The sequence below is a fragment of the Notothenia coriiceps genome, unplaced genomic scaffold, assembly GCF_000735185.1.
Source record: "Notothenia coriiceps isolate Sejong01 unplaced genomic scaffold, NC01 NC01_scaffold00004988, whole genome shotgun sequence".
Taxonomy (NCBI): domain Eukaryota; kingdom Metazoa; phylum Chordata; class Actinopteri; order Perciformes; family Nototheniidae; genus Notothenia; species Notothenia coriiceps.
In genome coordinates this window covers 161,902-185,233 of record NW_011337689.1, presented here as the reverse complement: position 1 = coordinate 185,233, position 23,332 = coordinate 161,902, and the positions used below count along the sequence as shown (strand labels likewise).

Here is a 23,332-nt window from a genome sequence, read left to right as displayed (position 1 = left end):
GAAGTTATTGTGACAGGAAGAGTAATATGTTCCTGTATGTACTCTTGCCTTTTATTCCCATTAAAATGACTTTAAAAAGAAATATATAAATGCTTTAGAAGAGTAGTAAGAACAAAGACAACATAAAAGCCTTTTCTTTAACCCTTGATAACTGAGGATCCTTTCAGGTCAGTGTTTCATCATTTTCAGTTCCTGTTTTACTGAGCGTTAACTAATGCATGTGGTGAGATGGTGTGGAAATAAACTGAAAGTCAAACATTCAGTTTGTAATTTAAAGTGAAAATATATAATAAACATGTTAGTGGAGTTGTCATTCACAGGGAGGATGAGACCCAACAGGATCCTCTGACTGGTCCGTAGATCAGCCAGCAGATGGTGATGTGGGGACTTAGTGATAAGAGGAATATGATCTGTTTGATTAAAATATGCAAAGAATTCAGACAAAATGCTACGAAAATATATGTACAGTCATAGAAGACAAATTCAGTTATGCTACTGAAAAAAATGGTGCGTATTGACATCAATATATTTCACAACACGGAGTATGGATTGGGTTCACAACACATTGCAACACATAACCGTCCAATTGCTGCAACATTCAAACTTTGAAAGAGGCAGCAAAATGCCCGGTGTGGGGGAAACTTCTGAAGCAATTGGAGTCAGGACTCAGGGAGACACGAGGAGAGCTGGAGCTTTGATGGCAAACACTGACGGTTTATTTGGAGCTTCGACCGGAGAATTCACAAGACATGTCACGGGCCACGAGTGGACCACACGGTTTAGATGCCACAATCAATTCTGAAGAACTCTTCTGTAGTTCCAGGGTTTTAACTAGTTCGGAGTGTAATAATCAACATTCTTTAACAGCGAGACCAAACAAATATGGACCCTGAATCTAACTAGAGCTGTCGTCCATAGAGAAAAAATGTGGGCTTCTAGATATCCCTGAACAATAAACTATCTCATGTCAGCTTGTGCTCGGTCATAAGCTGGCAACAACAATGCGCCCAAGCTGCCCCTCCTTAAGAGAGATAGCAGCAATACCCAAGGCCGTAGACCTATGCCATGGGAAAGGAGACAGTGAAAAGAGGACAATTATGAACTGTGTCAAAGGTTGAATACCTAAGGACAAAATGATCTCGAAAAAGCATTCTCCTCCCCCCAAAAAGTCCCCCTCTGAACTGTTTTTCCTTTTACAGTAAAGTATAGTGTTGTTGATCTTGGAGCAGGAACTGGTCACTTGACTGAGCTCTGACTAAAGGCTTTTCTTTACAATATGCAGCGCAGAGGCTGCTGACAGTCATGTGTGTGTGCAGCACATTTTCTGCTGTCTGCTTTTAGTTTGTCTTCCCATATAAGATTCAAGCACATTCTCATGACACAATTGAACTAAGACCGGAGTGAGAGACAAGCATTTGAATTAGAAATATATAGGAAATCAAATGAAGGAGTTCATCAAATACCCTACAAGATCATTTATACAATTCCTTAAATGCCTGTGCAGGAGCTGGAGTGACTTTAAAACCATGAAAGTGACATATCTCACCAAGTCAAATCCCTCAGATTGAATATGATCTGTAGTGTAATTAATATTGTGGTCGATGCTATTAGAGTCGGGGAATACATCTGCTGTAATTCAGGACTAATTTGATAATCAGGTTTTGGGTTAAAGACACAGGAACTTAAACCTGGAGGTGAATGTAAATTAAATGTGTAAAGTTGTATTAGTAACCGTAATCTGCAATGATGTACACATATTTTTATTTGGAGTGTTTACAGCACAATTTTCCAAGTATCAGATGAAAATGTGTGTTAGGCTTATGGATTATAAAGACAATTTCCACAAAGCAAATATTAAGTCATCATAAGCCAATTGGGGGGATGATTTACAATGTTTTCTGTTTTAATGACATACTACATTTACATGTTTTTGCTGGTGATCTGCAAGGTGTGTACAAACAATCTTAGTCCAACATTTCTATATGGTGCCCTAATAACCAAAGCCAGCCCATCCTACTTGTGTATGTTGACTAGTTGGACAATTCTTGAGTGGAATAGACTTTTTATTCTTTCTTTTTTTAATGCTGAATGACCATTGTCAAATAATTATGAGCACATCTCTTGCAAAAACAAGATTTAAAGTGGTACTTGTGCATGCAACTCAGTTTTACACATTGATAGTTGACAAAATGGTATAAGTGTTAATCAAACAAGAATTTATTTATGCGAGGATTGCTATAATATTACATTTATTGTATAATGCTGTGTTTTAGGCTCAGGTAATGATGTTGGTTTAACTGCTGTTTTGTAAGGCATTTTGTAACCTTTCAATGAAAGGTGCTATATAAATGGATTGGATTTTATAATTGGTAAAATGCAAACTGTAGGTTATTATCTTCAAGGAAAAGGATCATTACAAACTAAAACCAAGATCATTTTATTTTGGTTTTGTACAAAAACATAATTCAAACTCAAAAGGGTCTCAGGAAATAAAACTCATTTGAACCATGGATTACAAAATGTGATAACCATCAACTCAGTAACGGGTGCTGTGGAAGATAAATACCTAAAATATATCAAAAGGGTAAAATAGGATCTGGTATGAAATAATCTATTTAGGAAAACTGACCAAAACAAAAATACAAATGTCATGAGGGGACATGTCCTTATGACATTAGACTTTACAGTGTCACCTTGACAGAAGCAGCAGCAGGATATGTCTCCGGGTCACTCAAAAACGGAAGAATATGATGTTTAACAACTAAAGGTTGTCTAATGTTGATTTAAATTAACTACAGCTTGACATGTTATTTTCTAGGCGAATAATAACAAAACATATGCGGGGCTATAGCTAAAGGAGCATGAATGGATGCTGGGAAACTGTGCTTTCTGGTCGCCTCTATTTATCAATTGTTTGACTAAAGTTTATTTTGTGTTCCTTTTAAAATTATAGAGCTAACATGGTGTTTATAGTTGATTTGACTACCTATTTGATACCTAATAATTAATACGCCAGCGTGTAGTGACAACTAGCGTTTCAACTGCAGTCAGTGCACTTGCAGCAGAGCATACCATAAAACACAGTACAGCTACTCGTATCCTAAATCGTATTTTAACCAAATGCTTTTAAATATAAAAGCTATGATAATTAATATCAGATGAGTATTGTATAGGATGTATTTTACAGTGCAATAAACAACAAAGGTTAGATGTTTCAAGCCTGTTCGTGTCGAGCACCCCCGTATTCACATAAATAGATCCTTCCGAGATGGTAGCTCGTCATGTGACTTTTTCCGTTTCGCCATTTTCCTCTTCTACACCGGTGATCTTGTTGGCAGCTACCTTCTCTCTCCTCTCTCTCAGTGTTGTAACCTAGCTGGTAGTTAAACGGGGAAACTTAAATTAAAAACAAGAAGTCTACCTTGTAGCTGCATCGCCCGCGAGAATAGTGCGAGAATGTCTTCTGAGGAGAGCCCCGAGTACGCGCCTTTCTTCGCTGTGATGGGAGCCACTGCGGCCATGGTCTTCAGCGGTAACTACACCAACCTTCATTTATATACCAACCGTCTTCTGCACCTTTCACTGTTTTATAACGATGCGTTAGCTTAACAAAGTGTCAAATTCGTATTAGAAAACTACAAATGGGGGGTGCTGTCTTCAAACTGGGTGTTAGCTGAGGCGGTCATGGCTCACACACCTGCCCGGGATGAGAGGCAGAGGATGGAGGGGAGGAGGTTTCCACCGCCTTCGATCCGCTGACCACAAGCTCCTCACCCTGCTAACCCTGGAGCTAGCTGTGGTTATATCATATCAAGCTCTCTATGGTGACGCAGACCGTCATTTATTAGATGGCAGATGCTTCGAACCGGATGTCTTTTAAACATTATTAAATTATATTACAACACAGGAAGGTGCAGGTCCTCATGGATTATCAGATAAATACGATGCTCGTTCGGGTTGGATGCAGCCACATTGGCCGTAAGGTGTTGTGTTACAGGAGGGCCAGCATCAAGGCCTTAACGTCAGTGAGGGAACATCCATCCATCTATTCATTCAGGTTTAGCATGCACTCCAGCGGGAGGCGGGGCACAGCCAATCTGTCAGGGAGGAAATATCCAACCTCAGAGGAAGACTTTAACATGAGGCAAGGTAGCCTACTGCCTGGGGCCCAGGCAAAAAAAAGAAGCTTCAAATGGCTATAGATAGATTGTGATTTTTAGATGTGAACATATTCAATCATTTTCATGATCATACTTATTATACCCCAAAATATCCTTCAAAAGTAATGTATTCTACTTACTCACGTTTTACTTCAAAGGAAAAATATTGCATTATATTTACCCAGGAGACATTTTACTACTGTTACGGCAAATTGTTCCTACAGGGTTAAACTCCAAAATTGTGCCATTATCTTTGTTTTTATTTAATTTAATTAGCTGAACAGTTATTGTTTTTAAGGGCTTAATATTATCTGTCATATCGTAGGTGACAGTCGTTTCATTTTTCACATGCACTGTGAAATTACTTCAAATAAAAATATTGTATTATATTTACCTTACAGAGAAATGTAACTATTACTACTGCAGATTTTATTCACAAAAGATCACAATAAAACTATGATGCATTATATTAATGGAACCATCCAGCATTATATTATCATCTGAAAGCTCCACCTTGAACAGATGTTAATTGATTTTGCTAATAATTGGCCCTCTTCACTTGGAGTAAACATTTGAAAGTAGGATGTTTAGCGTGCAGTATTAATTGCTCTAATATTTATAATGAATGGTTTTACTTCAGAAAAAATGTTTTGAATACTTATTCTACCACTTCTGAGGCCAACAAAAGTAAAGCAAGGTGGTGTTTGACTTGGGCCTCCAAATGACCCCTGAGGAATATACATCCTGCTCTTAGAAAGGTCTTTGGGGGAGATGTATATTCCTGTAGACACAAACCACTGTCTCTTTAATGTGGAAATCACTGATGCTATGATGCTGACATCAGGTGAGACTTTGTGCAGTTTGTCCATTGGGTGGTGTGACTGTGATAATATTTTACTTTAAGATTGTATATCTACACAGGCACTCGGGGTGTCTATTTATTTATTTATCTATCCAATGCAAGTGCTCTTACCTTCTTAATTTAAAATCTGAAAACCATACTGCAAGGAGCTTGGATACATACGTATGTAAGGCTACATGAGGCCAGGGTCTGCTGTGGCATTCATCTTTCTGCATGAATATATTTTTACGGAACAGCAAGGCCCAGATTCTTATGAATTATAACGTAAATACGATTTTATGTTGGGATTAGTTCAAGCCCCGTTTCCCATTGGTTGTAACATATTATATTACAGCACAGTTTGGAAATGTTTAAAGATTGGATGACTCTTAAGCTACAATATCCAACATTTTATCTGTAATAATTTACCCAGCATATATAGCTAACAATCCAGTACATGGGCTCTGTCTGACTGAATTACATTTCCCACAGTACTTTAAAATTGGATTCATATTTTATATAAGGTAACATGAGGACAGGGATTTAAAAACTGATTCTGTGATTGTAAATGTTACTGAATACTACATTTTGTAATGAGATTGGCAAAGAAACTCAGCTTTTTGTGGAAACTGTCACTTCCTGGCCAACCAATGGTTTCAGCGCTTCTCTAAATGTTATTTAATTGTAGGGCTAAACTAAAACCTATTACTTACTATGCAAATGTAGCTGATGCATACCTTTCTAAAATCATCTACATGTCGGTACTGCATAACATATAGCAGGACTGGAAGTAGCATTCATTCCTTTTTCTCAAATTGACATTTTGACTCTGTTTGTTTCTGTTTACAGTATCACAAAGCCAAGGGAAACACAATTTATTTCGTTAAGCACTGAAATGCCCTCAAGGCCATTTTTATAAACTACTTCCTCCATTATAGGCACACAAGAGACACCTTGACAGCAGTATAATCTGGGCTTTACAGCTTTCTGCCACGAAAACATCCCGCCCCTCAGTGAAATCTCCATGCTTGCTGCTGTTAGTGTCACAACAGTTGTTTGATGTTCACGATGGAGTCGGTCCAGGTTCTCTCGATATTGGATGCACAGCGGGAAAGCAGAATTAGCCTATGATGCATTGGAAAAGGGAAGCCTCAGAATATATATTGCACTCAATGCAAATAAGAACCGCAGAAAATAAAAGTGGATGACAAATTGCATTGTCTGGTATTCCTGTTTTTTATGAAAAGAAAAGAAAAGAGATACTCGTTGTTAAAATTGTGGAAGAAAATGCTGGGTTGCTTTTTCACACAATATTAAAAAATGCCTTGTAGTCGATTTAGAACACAGCCATCGAAAGTGTCAACACACCCACATCAGCAAGTGAGAAGTGGCCGAGTCGGTGTGTGTGATATGTTTATTTGTACGCTCCAGCTAGTCTCCATGATAAGCCAGTAACATCGTCAAATCACAGTTGCTCTCCGCCTGTTGTCGTCAAAGCCGTGTGTGATAATCGGTTATATATGCCTGCACAGATTGTCAAATATAAGGTGTGTACCAACCCTGTGATTGGGTTAGTACGTGTTTTCCATAATCCTGCTGAAAGTCAGACAAAGGGAATAAAGTGTTGAAGTGTGCAAGGTTGTATGGGATAAAGAGGCTCCAGATTGCATCCGTTTATCACTTTTTAAAATGCATTTCAGATAATGTTTGTGAGGACACTTTAAAAATGGAAGCACTAGTGTGAATTGCAAGTACACGTAGTTTTTTTGATATCACTTTAATTCCTGTTATTTACGGCTTGGCTGGAGAAAACTGGCAGCCGAATATATCTTCTACCGTTTCATTTTGCCTGCACGCCGGGTCTTTACACACTGTCAGAGCCAGTATGATGGAAGGGGAGAATTTAAAATCGATCAGCTGGATAAATAATTCTCGCCAATCTCCGTCCAAATCCATATCCTGTCTGTTCATGTAAAGAATCCTTTAGGAGTGAAGTGCAAACACTGACTGATGGATTACCTCTCTCCTCTCTTCACAGCATTAGGAGCGGCGTATGGCACAGCGAAGAGCGGCACAGGCATCGCTGCCATGTCCGTGATGCGGCCAGAGCTCATCATGAAGTCCATCATCCCCGTGGTCATGGCGGGTATCATCGCCATCTACGGGCTGGTGGTGGCCGTGCTGATAGCAAACAACATCTCTGAGAGAGTCACTCTCTACAAGTAAGATCAGCCTCTGATACAATACTCTACTAGATGTCTTTCAGTGAGTGGGAAGACATTATAGCAGACAGCGTCTTCTACAGCTGATGTGCTTTTAGTTGAAGCCAATACACTTAAACATCAAACTGCCTAACTTTCACAATAAAATCCTCAAAATAAAGAACTCAAAGTCAGTCCTGTATCTATATTTACCACTTCTAATTGTGACCACGTCATGAATTGAAGGCCTTTTTATCTGTTGTGATCCAAAGATAAACATCTGGGTCTTGCACTCGCTAATCGATTTCCTTCTTGGAAATGGTACATTTATTTTGTTCTGGTCATTGCTGTGTTGTGCTGGGCTGGTAATGAGCTGTTTCTTTTGGTAAAACTCCATCATAGAGTGGGCCGGAGAACATTATTCCCTGAGGGTTTTCTTTTTCTTTTCATGCAGGGTATAATTAACTTAGAATCTTTACCCTTGTTACATTTTTCAAAATATACATAAATCAGTTTTTACAGAACAATGTTGCCACTTCTCCCTCTGATCCCTGTAGGTTGGTCATCTGTTGTTGGGTGTTGAGGCTTTTCTTTGTGATATCTTGCCGTCTATTGTTTTCAAACTTTTTAACGGCCACCCATCCTGAACACGACTTCCTGGTAGAGATGATGTTTTTGAGTTGGACTTTTCTTGGTAAATTTGAGAAAAATGAAGTTTAGCACAATGAATGACCCTTTCAGATTGCATATGTTGTAACCACAATTTTTGTTCTCATTTTGCATTTATTTTATTGACTCAAATTAGGGAAAATGCAATAGCATGTTATGCATATTGCCAAATATGTCTCCACGGCAATTCATCGTTGTTAATAAAACTATTAAATACTTTTTTGATCCAAATTTACATTTTCAAACATAAATGGTGCTTGTGAAGTGTCGTAGCAGCTTTAAAATCAGCTGTGGTCTAGAGAGAATAATCAGTAAGGTAACAAACAGCAACACAATATTCATATTAAAAGCAATAAGGATCTTTTATACTTGCAAGTATGACGTGTCCTCCAAAGAGCACGTACTGTTCAGAGTGAAACAGGCTCTCTGTATAAGAGGACATCAAAGCAGATTCCCATTACATGGTGGTATTTTTTCAAATCGCTTTTTTCCGGGGTTCGGTTCTGGGTAAAACAAAGATGATGCGGGTCGGGTCGCGGGTGTTGCATAATAAATATATTAAAATAATAATAATTTAGTTTAATGTTTAAATCCTCAGACCTCTCCCCCGCGGGACCGCACATAATCATAATCTCTGCAGCGCATCTATCTGCTGCTGAGCGCGCCACATTCTGAATGGCTGAGGTGAAGCTCTCTAGCAGAGAATACAGCATTTTCAATAACACTTCCTCAAGAGCGAAATCCAACGTCTGGGAGGCTTTTGGTGTCATCCTAGATGGAGAAAAGAACCAACATCCCACGCTTTTTGAGACAAATATGCAACTGCGTGTGTTAATAATTGCACGTTTTCACTGCTCATACATATATGTTCGGGTCGGGTTGCGGATCTTGTGCCGACGGGTCGGTTCGGGTTGCGGAACTAATTGGCAATATGTGCGGGGGGCGGGTTCGGTATTGCACGTCGCGGGTGCGAGGCGAGAGCGGGTCTTGAAAATCAGACCCGTGCAGGACTCTGCCTCTGGCACTGTATGCAAAACCATCACTCCATACAAGACAATGGGATATACAGATACCCCTCAGACACAGTGTGCAAAACCTGCACTCAATACAGAGCAAAGGGGATACAGATAACACCTTATCCTAGCTTCCTTCCCCTCATCCTTCCTGTAGTGTCATAAAACCCCCTTGCAAAAACATCTGTTGATCACTCACACACATTCAAAGGTCACTCCAGGGACTTGACCTAATCAGTCAAACCGTTGACATGACATTTTCAGAATACAGCAGTTTACATTTCATTAGGTTTAAACTGTATTAAGCTTTAGTACCATCATTTGCATCACAGAAGTCACAGTGAATCAGCAAAGTTCATATATGAATCACTTTTGATATAGTATAGTGTTTAACAGGAGAAGGGCTTGCTTTGACATCACTTTAAAGACAGAATTAACCTTGTTTGATGACGTTGTTCTTTCCTCCGTCCCTCCCCAACAGGAGTTTCCTGCACCTCGGTGCCGGTCTGAGCGTGGGCCTGAGCGGTCTGGCGGCCGGCTTCGCCATCGGCATCGTGGGAGACGCCGGCGTTCGAGGCACCGCCCAGCAGCCCCGGCTCTTCGTGGGCATGATCCTCATCTTGATCTTCGCCGAGGTGCTGGGGCTTTACGGCCTCATCGTGGCTCTGATCCTATCTACAAAATAGTTGTCCGCATCAAAACACCATCTCATTCATTCCACATCAAAGCAGCAAGAACAAATAGGGGATTTTCACTTAACTTCCATTACACCCCGTGGGTCTGACAGGACGGGATGGCATCAGAAACATGTTGGTGCCGCGCTCCCCAGTAGATGTGATCTATCCATATTGTTTAACGCCATCCGGTTGTGTCAGGTCTCGTGAGTACTGAACGGGCATGAAGATGTATTGGTTGTTGTGGGATGATGTGTGGACAGTCTGCTTGATTTGTTGTCTGATCTTAACATGTACAGTGATCCAGAGTCCCTCCACCCCCCTGTAAATGTAGTAACCAGTCTGTGCCGTGAGTGTGAGTATCAACGTTTATCCTTCTGCCCATTCCCCTCCGGAGTTTCGTTTTTCGTTTGGTGGTTTTGATTGTCACTCTCCGTCTTGAGACTGCTGAAGAATCATGCACACTAGTATTTGATCTTTTCATGTTCTTTTCGGGGACCATTTTTTAATCACAGTGGCGAAGAGCGGTCAATACATATTATTTTTGTTCACTATTTATGGAAAGTTCTGAGGACTTTTGACTTTATGAAACTGTCTAAATGGAATAATGTTTATTGAATACCCTATATACATAAAAAATATATAAATGATCTGTGTATAGTTAGATTAATTGCACTGTGGGTAATTGTTCTAAGTGCTTGGAATTCCTCTGGATGTAGTGTGATTATTAATGGAGGATGTCCACATGTTGACATGGGGTTGACAGTGTGTGAGTGTGGGTGTGTGTGAATGACCTGAGTGCATAATGTGTGTGTGTGTGCGTCTTTATGTTTAATATGACATTCTGAAACACTAGTATCGTTTACCTGTAGTGCTTATGTCTTTTTTTGTTTTTGTTTTAAGGTGAGAGCTCACTGTTCAGCCATGCCTGTCAGATTTCCAAATAAAACTCAACCTCCTCCAGAAACATGTCATTGTCATGTGCTTTTTTTTGCTAATGTGAATGCGATGACTTGGAAACAACATTTCCGAGTTAAAGATTAATTTAATAAGAGACAGTTTGTAGAATCAGTAGCTCGATGACAAGTGAAGGGTTAACTAAGGTTGTCACAGTTCTAAGTGCTAAACATGCTTGTTATAAAGAACATTGTTTTCTTAATGCCTTAATACTGCAGTGTTTAAAAGTGGAAATGAATAGACACTTAGTAACTAGTGCCTTCTCGATACATATCCTGCTATAAAAACATTTGTATAATTTTGATTTCTAATGATTAATGATCTTAATTTGCATCCTAACAGACTGATAAATAATACTAATACAATGTAATTGAGTTAAGAATCATTCCCCCTGAAATGTACAAATGAAATGAAAACACTCAAAGGGAAAATCCCTCAAAGTGAACTTATAAGTAAATGTAGCCTACTAAGTCTTATAATGCAAGATGAGTATGTTTTATAGGTTGTGGTATTTATACTATGTAACTACTCCCACCGCTGATAATATGAACAAACTCTAATCTTAAAGGGGACCATCTTCATCATGAATATTTCCACTAATATATTGTTTTAACTGCTATTGTTATAGTATTATTGTGTGTTGTACTGGTACTTTTACACAAACATCTAAATACCTCCTCCACCAGTGAATAACACCTCCCTGCTGGTCCCATGGATGCATAAAGAGAGTTTAGAGACTGCATAAAGAGAAAAGGGGCTGGTCCCTCTCTGACAGGAGTCTGCAGAAACTTCCTGTGGAGGAGACAGTGCTGGGGCTCCTGCAGAGAGCCTGCCTGTTATTGTTTACTGTCACAATCATGTAAAGTAGGTCATTTAAAAAGCTAGCCGCTCATTCCGTTGTAATAAAACAACCATCTAGCTTTAAGTGGCTTCACGGAACTACGTCTCTTCGCTGCTGTCACTGTCAGGGATTTTCCGCGAACAACAGGCAGGTAACGTTAACGTTTTATTCAGCGCTGTTAGCTTCACGCAGCCAACAGAAGCTAATGTGCTAGTTTACGCAAGGTCTGAATCTGCCTCCAGTCAGTTTTTTCATAATACATGGCTAATAAACCGTGAAAACACCGCAATAAACGACTTTATATATTGACTCACAAAACCATCAGTCTTGCTCTGAAATGTGGTGTTCTGACCTTGCTATGGTTAGCTTTCCTGCTAAAGTGTTATTTGATGCGCAGTTCAACTGTGTGGCGTTAGCTGCTCCTGCTAGCGATGGGGCTAACTAAAGCTAGTTAAGAAAACAACAACACACGTCAAATGACCAAAACAGTTTTTCTGATGATGACAGCGATATGTAGACAAGGACCTGACTACTAGCAATTTGTTATCGTTGAGATAAGTAGTAAGCATTTTGTGTGTGGTTGTTAAGTGTCTCACTTTGGTTATTAGCATTTGATAAGATAGCTTAATAAATAAGATAAAGCTGATGTTTGTCATGAAGACATTTAGGATTGCAAGTTCAAAAGGTAATAGGGTCTGTTACAAAGGGTGTAGTAAATGTTGGGGGTAAAATCAAGACACCAGGATAACAGACAACACTAAATGATGTAACTCGTGTAGGAATGTGTTTTAAACTGATTCAGAAAACTTGAAGTGCACAGAGTTACAATCAGCAATTCAAACTGTTGGTAAACTACCACTGATAACAATGTTGTCCTTTTATCTTTCAGGAGACGGACTGATGCTGTTCTGTCAGCATCTGGACTGATCCTGAAGTGTCTCAGTTGCTGCCATGTCCAGGAGAAGCAGGAACAGTAGTGCATGGCGATATGTTTGGGGTGGGATACGACGAGATGCTGATGCCCGGGCACTTGAAGAATGGAGCTATGACCGCCTAGACGTAAGAATACAAGGCTGCTGTTTTCCCCTGAGACCTAACGCTCTGAACGGATCTGAAGCATCAGCGGACACTGGGGTTATTGTTTGTGTCATATGATGCCACTTGTTTACACTCCAGGCAGGAGATAGGATGTGTCACCATGAGAAAATTCACCTCATAAAACCCTGTCTTACTTAAAGTGTCTGATTCTCCTTCGGCCGTTAAACAATGTGCGTTTGTTGATGATTTACTTTCAGTTGTTTGCTGCTTTGTATCAGAACCAATCGTTTCCATAGCAAGTTAACAGAGGCAGAAACAGGATTATTGCCAAGTAGGTTAACATACAAGATATTTTCTTTTGTGTAAAATGTTGCATGCATTAACACAGAAAAAGAAATTAAGTTTTTAGAATAAGCTAAAAAATATATATTATTAAAACTATTACAAAATTAAAAACAGACAAATGCTTACAAGTAATATAGATACACAAAAAGCTTAAATTAATGACAACTAACTCTGAAAAATAAAATATGTCCAGTATATCAGAGATTAAAGAAAAAACAACATAATTCCTGCCTTTCACAATTACATTTGATGTAGATGTGTACATTTTTCAATGCAGTGCCAATTTTCAAAACAAATTTGCTATGCTGTCACATAAGAAATGCTCCTGGCATATGATGTTTTTGTTTATTTGTTGACATTGCTTCCCCCCCCCAGTACAGTGATTCAGACTCTGAGGCAGACTTCTCAGCAGTGATGGTGCCTCCCGTCCCCAGCGCAGTGCCTGTCACCGGAGAGTCCTTCTGTGGCTGCGACTCCCAGGCAGAGACCAACTACAACCCTCGTCTGCGAGGCTTCCACCAGGTTAAAGACTGCCACTGTGGAGAGGAGGACCAGGGTAAAGACCCCTGCTGCACTTCAAGAGCACTTTTATAATAAGGTTGATTGAGAGATGTCGCTTGAGTTTTGGGCTGCACATTCAAATCAAGAAAGTATTTACTCCGTGACTTGCCGAGTCACCACAACAAAAAAGACTCTCTTGGCTTTAACACTTTTATAGTAAAGGAATTATAAATATGATCAAAAACCATTACATTTTGCATTGACATTCGCTTTGTGTATGTCGCTCCATTAAGATGTCATCACTTTATTTATGTTGACAAAACAAACAAGATTTCTTAATCAATGAAGTTGATGTAATATGATAATTCAATCCAATGAACCTCTTTATTCAAATCAAGTAATTTTTGAATATTTACGACGTCATAAAATACGAGGATAGATATTCCAAACTTTATTGGAAAAATTGAAGCTTTGAATTTAAAAAATGACATTCGGTACAGCCCCACTGGAGTCACACCATTGTAGTTTAATGTTATATTTAATTAAGTTCTGTTATTTTCTCACCTATAGATTCTACAAGTAATATTTTTTTGTGCTAATTGACACAGATAAAAAACCAGTAAACAATATGTAATGTCTTGTATCTTTAGCCATGTTTGACTGAATGACTGCTGATGTTTCAGAGTTTGACTGGTTCTGGGATGCCAGCAGCAGATCTACAGCAACATTGCTGAGCTGCGACAACCGCAAAGTGAACTTCCACTCTGAATACAGCTGTGGCACGGCAGCCATCCGCGGCTCCAAAGAGCTGGCAGAGGGGCAGCACTTCTGGGAGATCAAAATGACGTCCCCAGTGTACGGAACAGACATGGTAACCCTCAATGCCTTTACCTCCTAACACTGACCTGCTGTTTCACTACAGAAACCCACATCAAGAGTAAAAGTGTGTGGAAGTCGAGGTTTATATATTGTTCTTTATGTCTTCACAGATGGTTGGCATCGGTACTTCTGATGTCAATCTAGACCAATTCAGACACACGTTCTGCAGCCTGCTGGGAAAAGACACAGACAGCTGGGGTCTTTCTTACACAGGTGAGAGTAACACAACATGCTGTGATGTAGCATTCACTGCTCTCAGGGATTGTTGTATAAATCAGTGTTTTCTTTCCTCGCTCAGGCTTGTTGCATCACAAAGGAGACAAGACGAACTTCTCCTCCCGGTTCGGACAGGGGTCCATCATTGGAGTCCATCTGGACACGTGGCACGGCACACTCACTTTCTTCAAAAACCGCAAGTGTATAGGTTAGTAACAACACATAGCGTAACCAAACAATCCTTATATGAATGGTGGAGTTTGTCAGTGTTCCTTTGGTGACAAACTATGTAACGAATATACCTTTTAAATTACCTAATGTAGTTTGGCAGTCCTGTACTGAAAATCCTTGTACCATAACTCCAAAAAGCTAATACCTTCTCATATATCAATCAGGCTCTGCCATATAGCTCAATATCAACATTGTCTTTATGTAAGAATAAGCAAAGAATACTGTGGCCTGAAGCCTGAGAGGGCGGCCTCCCTCATAGCAGACCACCAAATGTTATGACATTATCTTATGATTTGGCATATCGGATCACTGTATCCATGATCACATATAAAACTCAACAAATTATTTCTTAAGCTTTACAAAGCTTTCTTAGAACCATATGTATGAAACTTATCAAATATATTGTACAGCGAACATGTAATCATTTTCTAATTGAACCATGAGAGGGTAATGTAGGATCTTTGAATCACCATGCCCTAATAATGACATGCTGACTGTACATAAGCTCACTAATTACATGGCAACTTTACTAAACAAGTCAATGATATGACACAAAATATTGTTTTTAGAAGGAAATGTATTTTCGAAGGAACAGCATATAAAGCGATGGTATGTTTGTGAAAGCACTATTCAGAAATTACACATAGTACCTGCCACAGAATTGAGTGACCTGTGTGCTGCACATGTACTTGGTTATTGATATTTACACAGAGTGGTATTGTTACAACATATTACACACTAACATGTCACCATTTACTATCTAGGTGTTGCTGCCACGGAGCTACATAACAAGAGGTTTTATCCCATGGCGTGCTCCACGGCAGCGAAGAGCAGCATGAAGGTGATCAGATCGTGCTCCGCCCCCACCTCCCTGCTCTACCTCTGCTGCGCCCGCCTGCGCCAGCTGCTGCCGGACTGCATCGACACCCTGGACGTGTTGCCGCTGCCCCCGGGCCTTCGTCAGCTGCTGCACAACAAACTGGGCTGGGTGCTCAGTCTCAATAACGGCAGCACAGAAGAAACCCCCGATGGGCCAGAGCCTGCGTTGCCCGACCCCCCGCTGCCCGGACCGCTGTCCTCTGAGAGTGACTCGGAGGAGGGCTGTACGTCCGACCTGGAAGCCTGTCAGAGGAAGAGATGCCGCTGGACATGATGGACGGCTCGACTCCTACCTCTCCTTAAACACTGGCTGAGTGTTTCCTGCCCGCCTCCAGCTTTCCTCGACCTCTGAAGAAAAGGATCGGAGCGGTACGTAGGTGGAAAGCTGTGACGGCGGTATCTCTGCCCGTACGATCTTACTGTGATCTTCCTTCACGCCGTTCAGATGTCTCCATGCTCGTTATTATCCAAACCAGCTTCAGTAATACGTGAAAAGGTGTGGTGTTATTTCGTTAGCTAGCATACGTTGTTGCCGTTCATGTATGAGGAGTGCAGGAACCGACTGTACAGTGTAACACTGAAGTCAAGTATGGCCACATTTCGGTGGTCATCATGGTATGTTTGCACACAAAAAGAGGGTTTAAAAAAAGATAATGTATATTTTCACATGTATGCAATTTATGTGTGTTGTTCTCAATGCTACCAATGCATTATCCAAGTCATCTGTTACATGTTTTACTGGCATCGGCAGTTTTTTGTTAGATTGCCAAATCAAAATGGAGGGACACACTTTAGGTCATTTTGTATTTCTTACCCTCATGTTACAGCTCTAAAGGTAAAACTGTCCAAAATGTTAAGACAGATCAAAAACTTAAGACATTTTTAATGCAGGTTCAAGAACCTGAATGTATTTTATAGCTGTTAGTGCTCCAACAAGGGGCATTAATCATCTCCAATCAACCCATACTCACATGATTCCTCTTTCTAATTATCTACTTCATGTTACAATTCAAATACTTGTTACACTTTTGGCGACATCCATCCGTCACCAGCTTTTGTAAGTGTTGTTTTTCCTCTTTTCTAAAAGATATAAGCTGTATACATAATAAGTGTAGCTCCTTTAAATCTGATTATGAGACAGAATGCCACTCACAAGATACGCACACTTAAGGTAGGTTCTCATGGCTCTTTCTCCGGCTTATAGGTTATTTAGACCTTTTTTGAAAAGTGCGTTTCTTTCATTGAAAAAGTCTGTGATTATAAGCATTTTTTTTCTCTTTCGTACTGATCTGTTTATGCAAGTGTGTTGTTTTGGCCTTGTCCCTTCACGTCCTTTACCAACTCTTCTTGACTGTAAGTAATTCAGGGCATACTCTATTATAAATCCTTTTAGTACGAAACACTCAGACCCTGTTGGCCTAAAATGTGGCTGAACAAAGTTCCCTGTTTGTGAAATGTGGTCCACACAAACACAATTCTAATGATGAATGAATCCATAACTTAGTTAGTTGTGATCAATTCAAGTGTTTCTAGATCATGAATAACTGAGAAGGGGATTGTTATCCTTGAGTCAAATGTGTAAATAATCATTGTAGCTTTTGTGGACTTACACATACAAAATATAAGTATTTAAATAGTATTTGACCAAGGCGTTGAAGCTACAGTCTGCCAACTACTGCCTCAGTCACCTGTCGTTGATCAGTCCTCTGAGGTCCTGGTTTGAGTGGACGTACACAAAGAATGAAGGTACTATGCAATACCAGCCTCTTATGGATAATGGTTTTCAGAAGGACTGTGTTTTAGGATGTTATGATGGAGGCTCTGACACAAACAACAGCAGTGAAAGTACCAGAGGACCACGATCATTAATCACGAGTAGTGTGAGATGACGCACTTAAGTCTGTCGGATTTACGTAACTCTATAGATCTACTAATGTAACTACAAAGAGTTTAGTTGGAATCAAAAGATGTATATTTTTGTTTTATTTCACAGTATTTGTCTTCACATTGATGCATCTAAGCACTTTTTCTTACTGTTGTACTGTAAATAGTAAAATTCTACGTGTGTCTTCTATATCATGTCATATTAATTATACTGTATGTGAAGGCCTTTATTTGCCTTTTTCTGTATAACTTATCAGCATGATTTTCAGCTGAAAATAAAAAATGAATGCCACATATGCACAAAGAACTGGATGTTGTTATTATCTACCTGGGAAATGTTTATTTCTAGATGTCAAAGTGTTACGATCAATGAAAAAATGTTGTATTTCTTTTTACTTTTCATTTTACATACAATATTGCTGTTACTCAAGTGTAGTAGAAAAAGGTAAGAAAATTGACCCGGGATTGGACCAGTTGATTGATATACACATCAGAATTACAAATGACAATCTTTGTTGTATCGTGTTGTCAAAATAAAAAGTGTATTGGGTCACTTTCACAACAGTCCCAAGTGTCCATGTAAAATACGTTTTCTAAATTAGTTAAACGCATCTCGGAGACACTTTCTTGAAGTCCACAGTTTGTAATCCACATCAATTTTAAATCTGATTAAAAATACAAAGGCCAAAAGTACAACTATTATTTACTGTATTATTAATATTTTGGACACTGCATTTAAACCAAGTAGAACTTTGGTTTAAGTGTAATTTAGACATTTGTAGTAAATCTTTTTTAATTATAAAATGTTATCTAAAATATCTGCACCGGTCATTTCTCCATTATTCCTTCAGTTCAATGATTAACGTTTCTTCCTAAAGTCTTCTACTAAAATGTCCCGCATGCGGAACAAACGTGCAGTCAGTTTATGGGGAACTCTTAGCGGGCGGACCGAGTGAGCGGAAGTTTTGTACCTTGCTTGCGGAGGTCAAGTTGCATTGGTCCTTTTCATCAGGGACATTCAGGTACTTATAACTCCATATTATTTGCAAATTATAAACAGTATCAATAGTTCGACAATATGTCTGTGTGTGTCAGAGTAGTAAAGGATTTTAGGAAGTGTTGTTAGCATCTAACGCTAGCTAACAGACAGTTAGCATCAGGACTGGACATGTTATTCTCTCCTCTGATGATCCATGCTGACAGGCTGACATGACGGATAATTAGACCAAAGGCCCCCGGGCAAAGACAGTTAATGGGCCCCTAAAGCTCATAATGTTAGAACAAGAGCCACAGATTCAAAGAGACATTTTTTCTGGTCGTTTTGAATCTCTGTTTGGTCATTTACGTTTCTCTATGGTTGTTTATTGTCTTGTTTTGATTATTTTGCATCTCTACGTGGTAGTTTAACAACTTTGTATTAGATAGTTTTGTATTTTTTGTAGGTCTTTGGTCATTATGCATCCTTTTGTGCTCATATAGTTGACTTCCCAGTAAGGTAACAGTGAGTTCAAACTTTGTGTCTGGCCCTGGGACCCACATACCTTTTCAGTGGTATAAAGTAACTACTTTTACTCAAGTGCTGTACATTAGTAAAATGTTAAGGTACTTTCCTTGAGTATTTCCATTCTCTGCTACTTTGTACTTCTACTCTACTAGAATTCCAAGGGAAATATTGTACTTTTTATGGCATTACATTTATTTGACACTTAATTTTACACAAATAACACGAGGTGTTTATAAGATACACATACACTCATTTACTTTACAGTAGTAAGTAGTGTGTTCTACAATTACAAATTAAAACATTACAAATACTGTGTATTTGTTAGTTATAAAAATAGGATGATATATATTCTATAATAATATAACACTTTCAAAAGAAACTGCAAACTGAGTAATTTTACTTTTGAAACATAAGTTCATTTAGCTGATAATACTTTACTTTTACTTAAGTAACATTTTGAACTCGACTTTTACTTGCAATGGATTATTTTAAGATCCTAATCTTTTTACTTACGGAAAGAATCTGGGTACTTGTTCCACCACTGAACGTTTTAGACCCCTAACCCGTGCATAGTTCAGATGTAAAGCTACATAACTCTCTGTAATCTCTTCCAGGATAAACACTGTGTATCAGTGAGGGTTTCCTGTAGAAGCTGCTGAGCACCAGGCAGTCATGGTGAAGAAAAAGCAACTTCGCCTCATAGCGGAGATGGCTCGGAAGATCCGGGCGTACCGAGAGCTGAAGTCCCGGCCCAGGGAGTCTCAGAAGTACGCCCTGGACTACGAGACCCTGAAGAGGCCTCACACCGGGAAGATGCTGCCGGTGCTGGCCTGGCAGGACGTCCGCAGGGAGACTCGCCTCTTCTCACTGCTGGCCGGCATGAGGATGTTCGGGGTGGGCCGAATGTTCACCCGAAAGTCCTGGCTGGAGGAACATCCAGAGCCCAGCTACTGGCAGATCACTAAGGTCAAGGTGGACTACACAGCTGAGGTGAGAGGGAGACACATTCATGCACTGCTGCAGCTGTTGAGTGTTGGGCACACATGGGGTTTGATAGGATACCTGCAACAAAATGACTCCTGATTTGTGTGCTTCCTAGAACATGGATCATGGCAAAGCCTGGGGGATCCTCAGCCACAAAGGTAAAATGATACCCTGTTTATTCCATTTTAAACAGCGACAGTATTTTGTGTTTGTATTTGTTTATTCACGTTTTCATTTTATTTGTGAATGTTAAAAAATGTTTTGCTTTTCCTCATATTTTTCTTTTTTTTTTATCAGTATTTTTTTATTTCTGTAGTATTTTTAGTATCCTTATTATGTCCCTGATTGTATTTGTTTTAAATCTAAACTTTTATTTTTGAATAATTTCTGAAAAGTAGAAAATCACTTTTCCGGCTTGACTACCCATTTGCATGGTGCATTCTTATGGCGCCATCTTTAAAGTATATCAGTATTAATGATACAAATAATTGTATATGCAACGGTAAACGCTTATTATTGTCTTACCAAACTGCATGTAGTAAATGTGTTGTATTTTGTGCTCGGCAGGGAAACAGGAGAGCGAGGCCAAGGAGGTGGACAAGGCGATATACCACGACTGGCGCCTGATTCCCAAACATATGGAGCAGCAGTTTAAGGAGTTTGAGCCGCTGCCTGAGCCCCCGGTGCGTTACGTCCCGTATCCTCCGCTGCTGCGCGCCATGATGCTGGCTCAGTTCAAGAAGGCACACGGCAGCGCTGCCACCGAGGAGCCGGCCCTGCCCTCACGGAGGGACGTCCTGCTCAACAAAGACTATTTCCGCGAACAGGAAAAAGCAGCGCAGAGGAAAGAGGGAACACCGGTGTGATGCTCGTGGTTTCTAAAGATGACAATCTTGGACATTATGGACCAATCAGATTTGAAAGAAGTCATAACTTCTGTTCTGATGAATCCTGGACTCAAAGAAGTTCTCTATCTACATCTGAAGCAGGCTCTCTGTGTGTAATGTAACTGTGTAATGTGATACATATGAATTATTAAAGATAAGATGGAAAGTGTTGTTTGATGTATTTGTTCCTGCATGGTAGACTACCTAGACTCCTAAAGTACTTCATTAGGGGGATTTCAGTCAAATTATAAGATAAAATCTTAATTAATAAGGTTTGAGTTAAATTATAACATGCTAAGATATAATAACTGGATAACTTGTATTGCCTTTTTTTCCAGCAAACTTTCCCTGCTACCCTGAGCCTCACCTTACAACAATAGGCGGCAGTGGTGGTGGTGGTGTCATAAACAATTATGACAAAAAGTCATAGGATATAATGTTATACAGACATTTCATTAAAAATGTCATTAAAAGTCAGAGCAAGGTATGCTATAATATTTGAAAAAGTTAAAATATTGTCATGAAAATCCATGTATTCATAATACATTTCTTATAACAAGTAATAGTATAGCATGTCATGAAATATAAAAAAAACAATAGTAACTTTTAGACTAGAAAAAACTGCCTTTTATATTGTATTTTTTAAAATTATTTCCTTAATTTTCGCGCAATGGACAGATTTGCATATGTTTTGCTACTCGTGAGACTGATTACACACGTGCCCGCGCTTTGAGCAGCTACGTGCGCGCGCTCTGTCCTCCTGTCTTCCTTCTTCAGAGAAACTCCGTCCAGCTTCTACAATGATCTGCCTGTTTCTGTCAATATTCTCCTACTTCCTCCAGACAGGTTGGTGATATATCTGTTTATTTGTTTATGTTTTATTCATTGTCATTCAGTTTAACTTCCACAGTTGCTCACAGTTTCCACTCTGCAGGAGATGCTAACTCCCCGGACAGACGGCTAGCTACACGCTAACTGGTTAAACAAGTCATGAAACCTTCACTAACTTTGGTTTTGTAACTAACTGTGTGCTAAAATGAAAGAGTAAGGTCGCTGGGCTTTGGAGTTTAACTATTAACAGTGTGAGCTACTGTTAGCTACTTTAGCTTCACTCGTGAGTCGTGGCTACTTTTGACTCATACATACCGGTAGTGGTCCATGTGTCTCCTGTAGAGTTCCTGATCCTATAATTATCCCCGGTGACAGTGCGCTGCTGACGGGCCGCTGCACTGCCATGGGGCCGAGGAAAAGGTCAAAGAGAGATCTGCATGAACTGGAGGATTTGGTGGTTAAACATGCACGGATTAAAGAATCTGGTGAGACGCATTATAGGTTAAAATGATGAGATTGAGGGGTTTTCTGCAGAAACTGTCAAAATGCAGAGTAAATACACTGCTTGTTGTTTGACTAACAGTGAGGGGACTGCTAGGGAAGACTTGAAAGTAATATTTGAGACACTGTTGATCTAAAATGTCATGACATTTGTGAAGACACATATGTAGTTATTATATTAGTTGTTTTTACTTCTAACATGTGTGTGCACTGCTGCATGGGAGGCTGTGTGTATCCAGAGTCTGTCTGCAGCAAAACATATGCTGTGTAACCGTTATATTTACAGTCTTTGAGTGCAACACTGACTGTCTTGAAGTGGATTAGACACTAATGTCTGCACTCTAAAGTTAGTTTCAGATTGGATATCAGCCAGACATTTTTCTACAGAGGACGGCTAGTTCAAATCCTTACCCCCCATCAGGGTTTCACTTGGGAAGCATCAATAGAGTTCTTTTTGAATTACACAAAACCAGTACCTCTGTGCTAACTTCCCAATGTTAATGAATATTATGCATAAAGTATAATTATGTGTCTTTTTGGCTCATATTTTTTGTTCGCTGATGAGTCATGAACATATTTCAATCAAAGATCAAAAATAAGCTTCCATGTCATGTACATGGAAGCCAATACAATTGAAAGTACAAAAGACAAATCCTAATATTGGATTTTAGTCCGCATCCTGTTTTTATATGAATATTTGAATTAAAATTGTTCTTAACTAATGAAAAATCTACATTTCTATTTAATGAAAGGTCTTCATTTCATTTGACCCAGTCACTCCAAATCAATGCAGCATTGTAGCTACCACTACACTGGACAACACACTTCTAAAAAACTAAAAAATGTATTTCAATAACTTCCATATCATGAGCTTATGAGTCCAAATCAATGCAGAATTGTATAACTACACCAGGAGAGTAGGACACGCCTCTTTCCATTCGATTTTAGTGCCTTTTCTGATGGATAAAATAATTAAAAAAATTATAATCCACTATTAAATGCTATTCCATAATGTTCCATCCTTACCGAGGTGCATGCCAGCTTCCCCAGGTTGTGTGTGGTGGACGTTGTCGTTCACTGGTTTGCTTTCATCAAACCTTTGCCGCACTTTATCTCTGGTTCCAGCCTTGACCGGTGTGAGCGAGCGCACCTTCATCGCCGTGAAGCCAGATGGCGTGCAGCGGAAACTGGTGGGGGAAATCACACACCGCTTTGAGAAGAAAGGGTTCAAACTGGTGGCCCTGAAACTAGTGCAGGTATCAAAAGCCTTTTCATACTCAGACTGCCAAGGCACAC

The 23,332-nt window shown here is 39.6% G+C and overlaps 3 protein-coding genes across 4 annotated transcripts; all 3 read left to right on the top strand.

Moving 5' to 3' along the window:
- The first annotated feature begins 3,289 nt into the window (after positions 1 to 3,289).
- atp6v0ca (ATPase H+ transporting V0 subunit ca) lies at positions 3,290 to 10,527 on the top strand. Its single transcript, XM_010768002.1, has 3 exons — positions 3,290 to 3,532; positions 7,040 to 7,223; positions 9,366 to 10,527. The coding sequence occupies exons 1-3, from the start codon at positions 3,457 to 3,459 to the stop codon at positions 9,568 to 9,570; spliced, it is 465 nt and encodes a 154-aa protein (XP_010766304.1). The 5' UTR covers positions 3,290 to 3,456; the 3' UTR covers positions 9,571 to 10,527.
- Positions 10,528 to 11,282: 755 nt separating this feature from the next.
- spsb3a (splA/ryanodine receptor domain and SOCS box containing 3a) lies at positions 11,283 to 17,625 on the top strand. Of its 2 annotated transcripts, none has more exons than XM_010768001.1 (7): positions 11,283 to 11,503; positions 12,246 to 12,415; positions 13,115 to 13,295; positions 13,924 to 14,111; positions 14,230 to 14,332; positions 14,418 to 14,543; positions 15,331 to 17,625. In XM_010768001.1, exons 2-7 carry the CDS (start codon positions 12,308 to 12,310, stop codon positions 15,717 to 15,719), a joined length of 1,095 nt encoding a protein of 364 aa, XP_010766303.1. In that variant the 5' UTR covers positions 11,283 to 11,503; positions 12,246 to 12,307; the 3' UTR covers positions 15,720 to 17,625. The 2 variants fall into 2 exon arrangements, with proteins under 2 accessions (XP_010766303.1, XP_010766302.1); XM_010768000.1 differs by having other exon boundaries at positions 11,283 to 11,507.
- A 617-nt stretch (positions 17,626 to 18,242) lies between these two features.
- Positions 18,243 to 20,870, top strand: mrps34 (mitochondrial ribosomal protein S34). Its single transcript, XM_010767998.1, has 4 exons — positions 18,243 to 18,351; positions 19,448 to 19,823; positions 19,933 to 19,975; positions 20,385 to 20,870. Exons 2-4 carry the CDS (start codon positions 19,506 to 19,508, stop codon positions 20,681 to 20,683), a joined length of 660 nt encoding a protein of 219 aa, XP_010766300.1. The 5' UTR covers positions 18,243 to 18,351; positions 19,448 to 19,505; the 3' UTR covers positions 20,684 to 20,870.
- Positions 20,871 to 23,332: the final 2,462 nt, after the last annotated feature.